Here is a 13,785-nt window from a genome sequence, read left to right as displayed (position 1 = left end):
CAAATTGATTCCCAAAAATTAATAAAACTGGCGCATTGTTGTTGTTGCGAAATTGGAGCAATTAAGAATTAGTTTAGCATTAAAGATACGCATTTTGACAATCGTAAAAGCAGACTACCTTAAAACATATGGTAAAAGGTGGATAACAGCTACGAAAGTATGGTTAGACTCTAGGCGTAATACATTTGAGATTGTACTACTTTTTTGTCTCCGCTAATAAATTCTCAATAAAGGTAAAAATTGGGCTAAAACATCCAAATTTTGAAACTAATGAGGAAATTTTGTTCAAATATTTTCACTTTATCTTTGAGCACAATAAATGATGCTACTTGACTACCATGTTGGTATCGCTCAGAAGCGGTATATTCCACAAAGTTGAATTAGTATCAGATATATTGACTGGACAGTTTGCGTCGTTAACAAGAAGTTGCCTCTATGATTTAAATTTTGCCAGTAAAGAAGGTGGTAGCTCTAGAATATAGTAATAGATCTGCCTGAAGTCACCAGTATTCTACAGTAAATCAACTGGAAGCAATTTAAGTTTGTAGCGCTTAAAATTTGTTTATAATTTGCATTATAGTTGGACCATGCTTTATTAAATGAAAAGTAATAGACAAAAACAAAGAACTGAACCTTTTCAGCAAGAAACCCATAATCTAAAAAGGCTTTTTCAGCTAAAGAATTGAAAATCAAGGCAATCGTCATGCAGATTATTTTAATGGATAAATTCAAAAATAGATTGTTGTTGCGGAATACCCTAAATGGACCTACCCTTTGGCGGTCCTCAGTTGAGGTGAAGAGCCCTTTGCCAGATGCGTGATGCTGTCGAGAGTGGTCTGACTCATTTCCACCAGGCCGTCTACAGGCATGCAATCAAGATAGAGATTGTAACGAATAGTGGCCTCAGCAGCCTCTCTGTCATGGTAGGCTTGAGCAACGCGCTTCGCGAAGACAACGGGGTCTTCAGCGAGGAACATCAGTTGAATTCGTGGAATCCAGTACTGTGAGTCAACCTGGCAAAATTGCCCCTTGGAATCGAGGCCCCCATTGACCATCGGATCGCCATCTTTTGTCAGAATTCGGTCGCTGGCATCAGTCTTCTGGACTAACCAACGTCGCGTAGCCTCGTCATAGTCGAGCACACCACATTTTTGCCAATACCAGCTGACGTCCTTACTTCTCATGTCCTCTGCAGTTTCAGTTTGTTAAGCCAGTAATTAATTGAATTTACTAAGTATAATTTAATTATTAACACCGGTTACCAAGTAACGGATGACCAATTTTACACAAACTGTTAAATCAATGATAGCAGTTAGGTTCACACGTAAAATAGTCAAATTTGCTTTGGTTTTTAAAGTAAAAAAGCCTGTTTTAAGTAATTTTATGAAAATTAGTTCATTACTCAATAGTTTTCTGGGTGCTAGCAAGCCAAAAAATGTGTTTTTTTAAATTAAGTGCGCTATTGAGTACGATGCGGTGATTTAACTGCGTCAATGATTAAAAACGAAGGTCATGGCAAACCGGTTGCCGTTATTAAAATGAGTACTATTTCGATATTAGCACAAATAAATCAGTTTCTAGCACAAATAAACCAGTTTTATAACAGCAATATATTAGGAATAAACATGGACGCAAGCCATAAGTTCTAGCAAATTGAATGCAGATACTTGGAGGGTTTGTGAAGTAGATAAACTCCTTTGAATATCAAAGCGGCTTCATTATTCGTACATCAGGATTAGACAAACAGTAAGTCATAGCTTTTAAGGCAAGTGATATCGAATAAATCTTGCCTTGGTGTAGGTCATCAGACAACGGTAAAAGGGCCATTGCAGGAACAGGTTTCCTTAGTTCGCCCTCAGTTCCCAAAGAGAGCCAATCAGATGGAGTTCGGCAATCGTAATCCTCATCGTCGAAAATATCGAGAAAAAGATAATGGTCCCACGCTTTTTGCAAATTGCGGTAATCATCTTCTGGCTTCGGAATGAGATCCTTGGACTTAATGTTGTATTCGTCTTCCAAGATGTGCTCAATGCTGTAGCGCTCAAATTCCCTCCGTTTTCTTACAGATGAAAATTAACTACAAAATCTACCTCTCTATTGCGAGTTTCCTAGGACATTGACCAGGTTGGACGTAAAAAGGAATGTAGACTTTCGGCTCGAATGAGGACTCCGGAAAATACTATAAACATTATTATGAACAGTAAAAACCTACCGATTGAACATTCTCGTATCTTGCACCACTACAATCAACATACGAGCTAATATTTGTATCAAGTGGAAGATCGACTTAATTTTTGCTTTAGTAATATTAAATTCGTTACTTGCAGGATTATTTGGGGCGTCCCTGCACTCGTTCAAGGCATTCTCAATAATCACAGCTGGGTTCTTGCCAAGCTATAGCTTATAAGAATATTTTATTTTGTCCAACTTCTCGGTTATTATTTTGCCCTAGCGTTAGTATGTCAGAGTAATATCCTCTTGGTTTAATTTCAGGGTAATTTTCTTCCTTGTCGACCATTGTGTGACTTCATAAGTTGTCGCCCAATCCGCGACCTTGAATACATCCAACCAGTCACTAAGTAACGCAACTTAGTAAAATGATGAACCGAAAATTGTAATATGGTATCTTCCGAAATAGTAGAATTTGCAACCTGAATGACGCCTTTTATACACTGACGCTGAGCTTGTGAGCTGATTAATAGACTTTTTACCTGTGTTACAGAATGTAATTTTCTGATACATCATAATTTAGTTGATGGCAGTTGTCAAAACACTGATTTTATTTCGTTGTCTTAGAATTGCTGCAGATAATTGTGTATCAAATTAGGTTGAACATTAGGATAGGATTCTTATTAGTAATTATGGTAGTACCCCAGTCATGTTGAACAGCGTAGTAGCTTTAACCCATTCAGCGTGATTATGTTTGAGCTTATCAACTAGCAATGAACTACACTGCCGTTAAGTTAACCTAAGGTTTGAGGAATCCTGCATTGAAATTTCGCGGTTATTGTAAGTGCAGTTTTTCAAATGTTGCAATTTCCACTTTATCTGAAAGAAGACCCTAGTTTTACTAGTAGCATTTAACCTTTCACGAAGCAATCTTCCAGTGCCCTCAAATAAAGCACAAGATTTTTATCCCTCTGCAGAGGTGTTGTGCATAGTTTTGCCTATTTTTCCTTCAGTAATTCTGCTTCTACTGGATTCGCAGGGCAATTTACAACTCTCCTGTTAAGGGTATGTAAACACTCACTTAACTTAAATCAGCATTGGTAAGAGTTTCTTCACTGTATTCTGTCGACTTCCGTCAATGCGACAAATGTTAAAATAAGGCGTTTGATGTATTTTTTTTTTCGGGAAATAACAGTTCAGTTGAATTCATAATTAGCAGATATCTTGGTGCCAAAATTACTCGCATTGATGCTGACCCACCCAGAGGTTATTTATGTGCCGGGGTGCGCCAGATTAGCCGCGCCGCAGGTAGTGCTGCCATTTCTTCCCTCTCATCCTGGGGGCCTTTGGACTTTGGGCCTGAAATTTTCAAACCTGACCACCGGAAGTGCACGTACATTCGATCTGTATTGCCATTTGCAGGAGGAAAAAGCTTAATTAATTATGCATGTAAATTCGCCGTGAAGGATTAAAGTCCCACCGTAATTGCTGCCACCATTTGGCCGAAATTACTCCAACTTTTCTCTTCTTTACACTCAGCCCTTCTCCAGTACTTTTCCTTCTGATGGTATCCAGAGGGTAAGAACAAGCGGTTTGCCTTCGCGGGTTTAAAATACTAAATTTTCCGTCTCAGCATTCAAACCACCCATACGCTACCAGTTCCCTTTGGCGTTGGACTCTACTGGCAACCCTTATACCACACTCTAAGCACCCAAATGTCAGCAAACATCAGTGTAATGCAGTTGGTTTCTATAGCAAAAGGACAAGCTTGTGTGCACAAATTGGCATTTTTTTATGATTAAGTGGCTTGCTCTAGAAGACCTAATAACACAGCCTTCGGCCGGTGGTAACTACTAAACCATCCTCTAATTTATAACAAGGTGCTACTTCACATGAATGTCAACTTTCACAGTACAGAAGCTTCAGGTCATAGGCAAACCCTAGCCAAGCAAATTCTAAGATTGTCAGGCCTCCCTAAGGTACAGATTTGGTGATTGTCACCGGGGTGGTTTCATCTGATTATTCGCCTGTTTATCCACTCTTTTTAATACTTAAGCGGAATATTCTCCGTACTGCATTTATATGAAATCCCGAAAATGAGACAAACAAAGGTACAATTTGGTCCAAGTAGTGTGAATTAGATGAGATATTGAGAAATGGCACAAACTGACACATCTCTGGATGAGGGATCTCGAACAACTTTTAAATGCTTGTTGGTTTCTTCTCTACACAAACTTGCTGAATGAATGACATGGGAATTTGAGAGGCAGTGCCTTCAATTTATTTCACCGTCTTTGCTTCTTATTCACAAACTCCAAATAATAGATGATGAGAAGAATTACTTTCTTTTTGTTCTATTTATGATCCTTCAACGGCGTAAGATAAGGCCAGGCGAGTTGTAGCTAGTGGGAGGGTAAGTCATCTCGAATGCTGTGACGCATTATAGTAAGTTGGTTAGTTAAGGCACAAAACAATGTGGCCACTGTGAAGGTGCCCTCAAGTAAAGTGGAAATTCCATTTTTAATATTTACCGGATTGGAAGGCATTCCTATGGTCTCTCTTTTGTGAGGATCGAAGTGGAAAAAGTGGCAACAGACCAAGTGAACTTGATCTGTTTTGGGAGGGTTTTTCGTTGTTTCTTTCACCGGACTAAGTCGTAACAAAAAATCGTGTTAGCAAATAAAAATTTTGCCCCTTACAATGGACTTTTTATAACAATTTAATTGCATTTGCCTATTTTGGTCACTTTCACTCGAATATCTTCACACGTAAGGCGGCAGTGTGCTTCCACTAAATTTAAGGATGGGTCCAAGCAACTACCACTGGGATGCACAGCTCTTTTTGATGGTCACGGCATTTTATTTATTTACCAACAAGAGTTTCATGTTGGGGGACTATGAAATTATTCATTTATAACTGTGCACCCAGCTTATCCCTAACTATTGGCCTTCTGTCAGAGACCGAGTTACGCCTAAAAATCCACCCTCCGCTCGGTCAACAGTCTCCAAGCTTGGTAAACTGGAAAAGGGGCCGCGAAACTTCCACCACCCACTTTGGTGAGCTTATTTAATCAAGTCAATCACAAACCTCGCATCATCCGTCACATTCCTTGTGCCTATTCAACCTATTCACCTCTGGTGGCCCTAATCAGTCGGGTATCTCCAACTCCCTTGGTTGCAAGCTATTTATGCACGTGATTCGGATGGAAACTCCGCGGGAAGGTTAGTGATCATTTAGACTCAGGTGCACCTACTTATGAGTGATTTCGTTAGCCTTTTATGCAACAGAGCTGTCGAGGCTCAGGATGAGGCGGGTCATATAAATGAAAAGCTTTTCCTGACCAATTGAGGCCGGAAATTTGGTGAAGCGTTGGCTCGAATGTCAGCGCTAATATTAACTTTTACAATCACAGCGATAGTTAATTAAGTCTTTTTTATTTTAATTAACTTAAGTAAATATGACCGACAGAGGAGTTTGAAATTGTCAATTTTGCAGACAATAATCACGGGTGCAATTCTGAGTGTTAAATAAGTTTTACACCTACAAATGAATTGTCAGCTTAATTCTTCATTTCCTGTTACAATTGTGATTTTATAAACAGAAATCCGATGCAAAACAGATTCTGAAAGGCGACCTTTGACACAACTAACTTAAGTTAGTTCATCTGAGGTAGGGTAAGTAAGGAAACCTTTCTACCAGGTATGTGTCTTTTATAATAAACTTTATAAATTAACTGACTTTTGCCTTCTCCGTTATAAATAAGAGCCTTCTACTTAAACTGGTGTAGTGAGACTTAACTTATAGCTACAAAGTAACGCCTAAATCATACGGAGGCCTAAAATGTGTCGGTCAATTAAGTTGAGTGAAATAGGGAGGCAGACACATGTGTAGGAGGTCCATTTATGTGCCCTCCACATCCTGCTTCGTACCATGCAGGAATGAGGGATTAATGAAGACCATAACACGGCACGCTAGGTTGTATTCAATGGGACTATCAGTGAATTGTTATACTCTGATTGCTTAATTCTCCACTTTAATTGTTGGATGACAGAAGGGTACGACCATTGTACTTTTGGCCGGTCCTTTTCTGCATCAGTAATATATATATTCTGCCCTAATATCTTGTCTTCAGGGAAATTTCGTAGGGATACAAAATAACAAATTCTTTTTCTGTCAGGTCAAAGCCATTTGCAGGAAACATGAAGCGCCCATCCCTACTTCAAGAACTTTGTACAGCTATTCTATGAATAATGCACCATTTTAATGAATTATCTTTCCAAATTTGCGTTTATGCACATAAAATGAACATGTTTCCGTTAGGAAATAATTAGTGGAGGCATTTAAATTTTAGCGTTAGTGCACAAGTACATTCCAGTAAATACAGTAGTAACTATTCCTCCCTCGATTCCCTCACTCAATTGGCCAGCCAGCCAGCCAACCACACTTTCGTGGACGCTCCCAGATCTGTTTACGAAGAGATTGGAAGATTAAGCTTTGAAATGAATGTTAGTGTTAATTGAATCATTTCTTGCTAGTACAATAAAGCATAGAGACCTCGAATAGATAAACTCTGACATGAATTATTAAGGTAATGCAATTAATATATTTCAAATGGCAAAATTGTTCTATGGGTGTAAATGGATTTACACATTGCCAAAGTTCGCTGGCAGTAAAAACAGCATTTCTCAAATACTTTTCCAACGAGAGCTCGCACTGGTCTAAAATGATGTTTATCGCTGTAAACGAGCAGCTTTCACACGCACAAACTCTGTGGGATTCACCACCGCCTATGCGGGCTTACTTCTACGGTCCGAAGATAAAAGTGACACTTTTCAGTTGCTCGAAAGTTGACTGTTTTAAAGGTAAGGTAAAAATTTTTGACAGATTTAAAGAAACAGATCTCACCAGATCGTGAGAAGCTTTGGAGGTCTGCTGATTTGCCCTTAGGTCTGGGTCAGAAGTTTTTCCAATGAAAGTACCAATTTTACAAAAACAGTTGTACTGTGGGTTTTTAATTTGAGGAAATAACGTACTAATTGCAGGGTTCACGTAGGGGTGATATCAAGAAACTCATAGATAATAGTTCAAAAGACATGCATTATTCCCAAACTTGCATGAAAGAGCTAAATGCCTTGATTCCCTTATAGTGTGTATCTAACACCTCTTTATTTTTAACTCCTTCTTATATACAAGTACATTCTTAAATGTTTCCTAGAATGAAGATATCACAAATTTTTTTTAAAACTGAACTGCATCTGTAACAAGTTTTGATCATGCAAAAGGCTTGGTTCATTTCTAGTCTTTGGTGGGGTAAAACTCCACCTACGGGAACTCATTTCATGTCTCCCTAGGATTTTATTTACTATCACATCATTAAATATACTATAATTCCAAGACAATGCAATGACTTTGAAAACCACTACATGATTTAATATGCTTAGCCATTTCTAAAAAAAGATTTGAATAAGTGCAGTAGCTCTAGCAATTTCAAAATCATTCAGAAATTTTATTACTCTAGCGTTTGACAAGTTGCCCGAAGGTGGTCACTCCCATTTCCTCTCCCCGTCAATTGGAAGAGGATGGCTGGAAATATTTCACTGAATGAAAATTAAATTTACGAGGTTACTGCATTCGAAGGATTTGCAATAGGCTGCCCTTTTGGTTGCTTTATGGAGCGTAGGGAATGGGAAGCACTAGCTCACCTCCCGATGACCCCATAAACCCCTCCCCCCTGCCATAGCCACGGACACACATATTTTGTATCTCTTTTGGCACTGCTCCCCGAACACTGCAGCCGATCCGCTTATGGAAGAACTCTCGCAAGCGTCAACGATGAAGCAACTCATTAATTGAACTATGTTACATTCTCTTTTGAAGGAGGTCGAGGCAATTACTCCAGTTAAGTCCTCTTTAACAGGAATTTAACCAAAGCTCCTTACTACAAACCACTCGTTAAGAGGCGCTAGCGGCATAAAACAAGTACGTGTAAAGTGGCAGCTTAATCCAGTTTACGCGGTTATTTATCGATAGCTTATAATTATGCTAGTCTTAGAAAGTTGTCGGATCTGACGACGAGGTAATATTCTGTACCCATTTTGTAAGCAGAGACGCTAGTCTCACGTTGGCCTCTTTCACATGCAAATTAGGGGGGACTATCCTCAAGCAAAAGGTAATTAGAGATAGACATTTGGTTGAATTCGAAGAAACAATGGTAATGCGTTTATAACATGTCCTGAGTGAGTGTTTACTATTGATGAGTGATGGGACTGCCAGTAGCTAGGTGACTGAGGTCTTTGGGGTGTTGAGGCAATGTCCCTCCATAGGAGAAGTCGTCGAAGTAAGTTCACATTTCGTCTGAGTCAGAAGGAAATGCTTCACCCAAATGAGGTGGAGTATATCTCAGTAATTACCCAATTTCTGTAAGGTTCTGTGCGTATGGAGTACTGTCGAATCAAATTAATGGTGAATTACCGTAATTTTATAAAGAAACGAATGCAGCACGCCGTCTTTGTATAGAAAAAATTACTCATTCATTCAAAGGTTATTATAGGTGGGCCCTTCCAATAGCATTTTTAATGCTTTTGGTTATTTGTTTAAAATCTTTGTTTTGTTTTTTCGGGAACTTAAGGTTCAATTTTTTATTTCTGCTGAGTGGCATGGCCTCCGCGCAATGCCAGCCGCTCCTCAGCCCTTCTGTACGTCGACAAAGCATCTTCCGTCCCAGTAATATGTCTTCCATCGTCTTCAGCGAAGTCCCCACTCTCTACATGGTTAAAATGGCGAATATCGTCAAAAATTAGATATCCTTTATTGCTAAAAGGCTTTAGTTTGATAAGGCAATCAAATTTACTAATAAATTGGAGACTTTATCTACCATTACCTTTTTACTATGGAATCAAATAACATAGCTAATTGAGGTGACATAGGTTTGACTTCGAGGATTAGCTCGATTGTGTATACTAGCGCCATATTTAGTAACCTGACCGGTGTGAGGCGTTCATCTCCAGGCGATAAAAAAGGCTACAGTGGCCACCCTGTGCCCATTCGATGACACATGGACAGCAAGTATGGCGCTATTTTCCACCAGTAAAGTTACAGTACTAGAATTATGTGTTTATACAACAGAGCCAAATTAACCAAAAACAGCACTTTTAAAAAATCACCAGTATAAACACCGACGATGTTGTGCTCGAAGCAGAGTTCATGTGAAAATTCAACAGGCACAAAAGCGCCTTTAACATTTCCTCCGTAAAGTGAACACCAACACCTCCGCGGGCTTAACTTGGGAGAATCGGTTTGTCTTCTGAAGCACAAAATACATGCGAATCTTATGGCACCGTGGAGCCATTTTAAAAGCGTATAATGGTGTGCGATTGCATTTAAGCGAGCTTTCCCACACATCGAAACAGGGCTAAGTGTGGATTCACTTTTAAGTCTGCTTTTAACTCAGGCCCTTTTGGTGGTCATTTTCTTGACATTAATGCGATGCTGTGTGGCCTGGATGGAAATGCCTTCTTCCAGAGTAAACGCAGGAGTCTCGACTATCAAAAATTATCGGTTAAGACGAATCAACCTCATCCCTGATCATTAAGCGGTGCGCATTATCCACTGAAAGCGAAGTGATAAATGGACTGTTGTTACTTACCGTCTGCTCTCCTTGCTTCGGTGTGTAAAGGAGGGAAATTGAACTTCATTTTTAGTGGGTTTTGGTCACGCTTCCAGATGAGAAATCTTACTACCAGCTTGCATCTGTTTCAGTACCACCGGAAATTGAATCTTACTTATGTGTCCATACGGCGTTCACCGGATTGCGTTCATTGTGTAAGCAAAGGTAAAAATTTAGCCCCAGATTTTATTGCATGACTATAAATATGTTACATGGCTCAGAATGATGTAGGTTTTTAAACCAGAAGCCATGACACCTTATAGCAGGTTTTAAAAGTCTAAATTTTCTAAAAGGGCTGTACATAAAGAAAATTTTTTGTTTTTATTTCAAGCTTTTGAAGGTATTTTTGGAACTGTCCAACAATAGGATATGAATAAAATTTTAGCAGATAAGGTAAGTGGCTAGCCCATCATCTTGTCATTTCTTACAATTAAAAAGTCTAATAAGAAACCAAAGAGTGAAAAATAGACTGGCTTTCCCTCAACATTCCAGGAAAATGGCGCAATTTTATTTGCTTACCAACGAAACCATTTGCGAATGTATCAAATCCAAGCCTAGCATTCGTGAATTGGAACAGGTTTTATGGTTTATAAAACAAAATTACGCTGAAGAATTTGTTTTGCATGGCCTACTTCGACAAAAAAGAGACGAATTGAACCAACGTTAGCTTTGCTACTAACAACAATGGGATTAGTTGAGAAAGAAACGCATTTAGTGGCAGTAAAATTACAAAAAGATAGCGTCATTTAAACCCGAAAACTGCGGAAATAAATCTGACTACGGTACTTTAGTTTCGGTTGCTTAGGTAACTCGACACACTAGAGGCCGACTTTGAGGGACCCTTCATGACCATTCACCCTCCCCCGCTAAAGTTTTGGAGAAATAGCATCCGCATTTGCTTTCCAAATTAGCATACGACATTACTTAATTGCACTGCAAATGACGTTTTGCGAAAGACTTGTAGAAAGTGAAGGCTGTGGCCATAAATGCTGCATTAACTCTCCCCAAGCATGTGAAAATGCTAATTTCTCAACTGGACGCATGAAAGCAGTATCGGCTTTGCGTTTTTGAGTGCCTTCAGTTATGCTTAAGGTAACAAAACTAAAATTTGCTTGAGGGCAAATTATGGTTTTAGGCTGCTTTAAATGGAAACATCTGACACTTATGACTGTCACCTTAAAGTCGGTTTGCCTCCATTCACGATCGTCGTGTGATGTAACTCTTACGACTTCCATAGTTTACGCCTAATAGGAGTCCTTCTTTTCTTTCTTACCTTCTGCATCCCTCAGCATTCACTTGCAACCTTTTGCGCACGTACATAATGCACCCAAAAGGCTAGTTCATAATGGTCTGATCCTTGCCTATTTTTCTAAAAATACACTAACTGATGGTTTTTCTGCCAAGACAGCCAACAAATCCTATTTTTAGCATGAGTTTGAGTTAGTTAGGTCGTTTAACCAAGAGAAATGGCAAATTTACCTGAGCGGTGTTTTGTTTGAAGTTGACAAATAAAGCCACATTTGTGAGGTAAATGTGCTGCTGAGGATAAAAATCTTGATGCACATCCACATAATTGCGACTCTTCGCTGGGAGCTCCATAGGCCATTAATTGAAATTAATCATCCAAAGCTTCATTTCAAAGTTTTTTTTTACAAAAGAATTGCTATAATTCAAATATAAGTTGCAAAATGGATGCCATCAGACCGAATTCAGCAAATCAAAAGCTCTTTTTGTGTAGTGACGGTGACGTCCACCGAAGCGCTCCAAAAGGCCCTATCATTCAAATGTAGTAATTTCGCTGGAAGATGAATTCAAGCTGACAAAGAAAACTTATAAAATGTTTTACCTTTTCACATTTATTAGCTTAAATCCCCACTCCAAGCAGAGTATTTTTTGGTGAAACGCTTTATCTACCCTTCAAAGCTATTTGTGAATGCGATCTAATGAGAGTTCATACCATTAAAACACTTCAAGGAGAGCATATCATCACTTCTCCGGTTTTAACCATTTTTCTGATAGCATACTAAATGTCTTCGAAGCGCCCTTTAAAGCAGTTTGGTCGTTTTGGCCCACGGCTTTGTTCGCTTTACTATTCATGCAGTAATTGCAACACCGTTAACGCAATCTGCGGTGAAATAATTCCCTTTCATAAGTTAGTATATTTACAATGCCACATCCAGAGTTCTGCACTTCCGCAACCACAAGTCTAAGGTTGAGTATGTAATTTTCCGCAGCAGAGGACGTTTTCGCCAAGCAAATAGCATAAGTGTTTACGATTATACCAATGGAGAAAGCTTATTGATATCATATTTGCATCCACACAGAACCACACAGTTTGTACAGATCTAAATGTCTTGAAAGCTTCTTGCATGCAAGAAAGAGATTCCTGCAAATTTGAACTATTACAGTAATATTACAATATCAAATTTCAAACCCAAAATGTAAAGTCGAGGTTTAGTATTTCTTTTCCCATCAAACAAGCAACCTACTAATCTTCAAAAGAAATCAAATATTTTGGACTTACTCTACTCTTAAAACGCATTATCGTATGATGGAGGCAATCCCAATGTGTTATACCACTCAAAACTCCGCATAACTGCTACTGTTCTCCGCAAATTGTTGTTATATTGATGACATACAATTGACAGCAAACAATACACTCACTGTAACTTTATTGCCTGCCAATCTTGTTTGATGATAACAAATACCTGTACATATTTACAAGCTGAAGGCCCTTTAGATGCTGCCACTGCTGCTACTGGGCTCAGAGAGTTTAGTTATTTTGTCAGAAGATAAACCAATGACTGATTATTTTCGAAATTTTCCACTTAAATGTTTGATTAACGATGATAGTTTTATGTTTCAGGAATTGGCCTTTTAGGCTTTGAACATGTTTCCCCAATTTGTCCGATTAAAAGCACAAAGATGTCAATAATTTCGTGGCAAAGTATGCATTGACCAAATTTCCAGAATAAATGATGCCAAGTTACTATAGTTCCACGCCCAACTCCTCAACTTAAGGCCCCATTAGCCTCATTCGAGAAGGGCTTAGTTGAAGCTGCTGGGGTGTAGCATTGCCATCTCCGGCGCTGCCACCAACGCCCCGGCAAGAGACACGGGAGAGTAGCATCGCACACGAAGCGACGGCAGCAGCAGCAGCATCACCAGCCCTGCCAGTGGCATGACTCACCGTGCTGCAGGGCACCAATCGGCGCGTCAGCACTCGATACGCGCACCCACGCATGCACACCGCCAACTGGACGACTCATCTTTCTGCAAACGGTTTCTACTTCAAAACCGTCTCCACCACTGTCGCAGTCGGTAAGTGGGATCTGTTATCTGATAGGTCCGATTGCTAGCTCGAGCTACAGTCGTAGAATCTACCTCTTTTCAAAGGAACGCGGCATTTTATCTCACTTCTATTTCCTCAAAATCTGGCTGAATAGCCCTCCAACTGAGCAAAAACTGCCAATAAAACACATTATGATCTGGAACGAACATCAGAGGCGGTGTTGGGTCCTAAATGTGTAATTAGCAGGCTAAATTCAATTCGCAATTGAAGCCTTATAAAATAATTCCCATCAAATTACATTTCTAGCAAAAAATAATGCTTAGCGAACATGAAGATTGCAGTAGTTATAAGTGAAAGAAGCAATGTCCGAGAAATCACGTAGCCCTAGTAACTGTCTGGAAAGTGGTAAACTTATTGTTGGAAGCGACTTTGCATTAGAACATTAAGCTCACTTAAATTGGATGCTTCCAAGACCGTTGAAATTCGCAAGCATCAGAAATACTAGAAAGTAAATGCCACTTTAGTGGACTGTCAAGGAATTGAATCAAATCACAATTGGAACATGGTAGATTTTACTTGATGAAACTGAGAAAAATTCGAACTTGGCCAATGTTTTTTTTCACCTTACCCCATCTAAATTACAATATCGCGTTCTTCC

At 39.3% G+C, this 13,785-nt stretch overlaps 3 protein-coding genes across 3 annotated transcripts; 1 reads left to right on the top strand and 2 right to left on the bottom strand. All coding sequences in view use genetic code 11, as the record gives it.

Moving 5' to 3' along the window:
• Window positions 1-767: 767 nt before the first annotated feature.
• EGR_01078 (Dynein heavy chain 1, axonemal) lies at window positions 768-1,184 on the bottom strand (the record flags this gene model as incomplete). Its single annotated transcript, XM_024490327.1, has 1 exon — window positions 768-1,184. One exon carries the CDS (start codon window positions 1,182-1,184, stop codon window positions 768-770), a length of 417 nt encoding a protein of 138 aa, XP_024355146.1.
• Window positions 1,185-6,895: 5,711 nt separating this feature from the next.
• Window positions 6,896-8,022, top strand: EGR_01077 (hypothetical protein; the record flags this gene model as incomplete). The annotated part of the gene is made up of 2 exons (XM_024490326.1): window positions 6,896-7,031; window positions 7,910-8,022. 2 exons carry the CDS (start codon window positions 6,896-6,898, stop codon window positions 8,020-8,022), a joined length of 249 nt encoding a protein of 82 aa, XP_024355145.1.
• A 4,829-nt stretch (window positions 8,023-12,851) lies between these two features.
• On the bottom strand, window positions 12,852-13,104 carry EGR_01076 (hypothetical protein; the record flags this gene model as incomplete). Its single annotated transcript, XM_024490325.1, has 2 exons — window positions 12,852-13,029; window positions 13,076-13,104. The coding sequence occupies 2 exons, from the start codon at window positions 13,102-13,104 to the stop codon at window positions 12,852-12,854; spliced, it is 207 nt and encodes a 68-aa protein (XP_024355144.1).
• Between the last annotated feature and the right edge of the window lie 681 nt (window positions 13,105-13,785).

Source organism: Echinococcus granulosus, assembly GCF_000524195.1.
Source record: "Echinococcus granulosus chromosome Unknown EG_S00004, whole genome shotgun sequence".
Lineage (NCBI taxonomy): Eukaryota > Metazoa > Platyhelminthes > Cestoda > Cyclophyllidea > Taeniidae > Echinococcus > Echinococcus granulosus.
The sequence above is the reverse complement of the archived record's forward strand: the minus strand, read 5'-3'. Positions and strand labels throughout refer to the sequence as shown.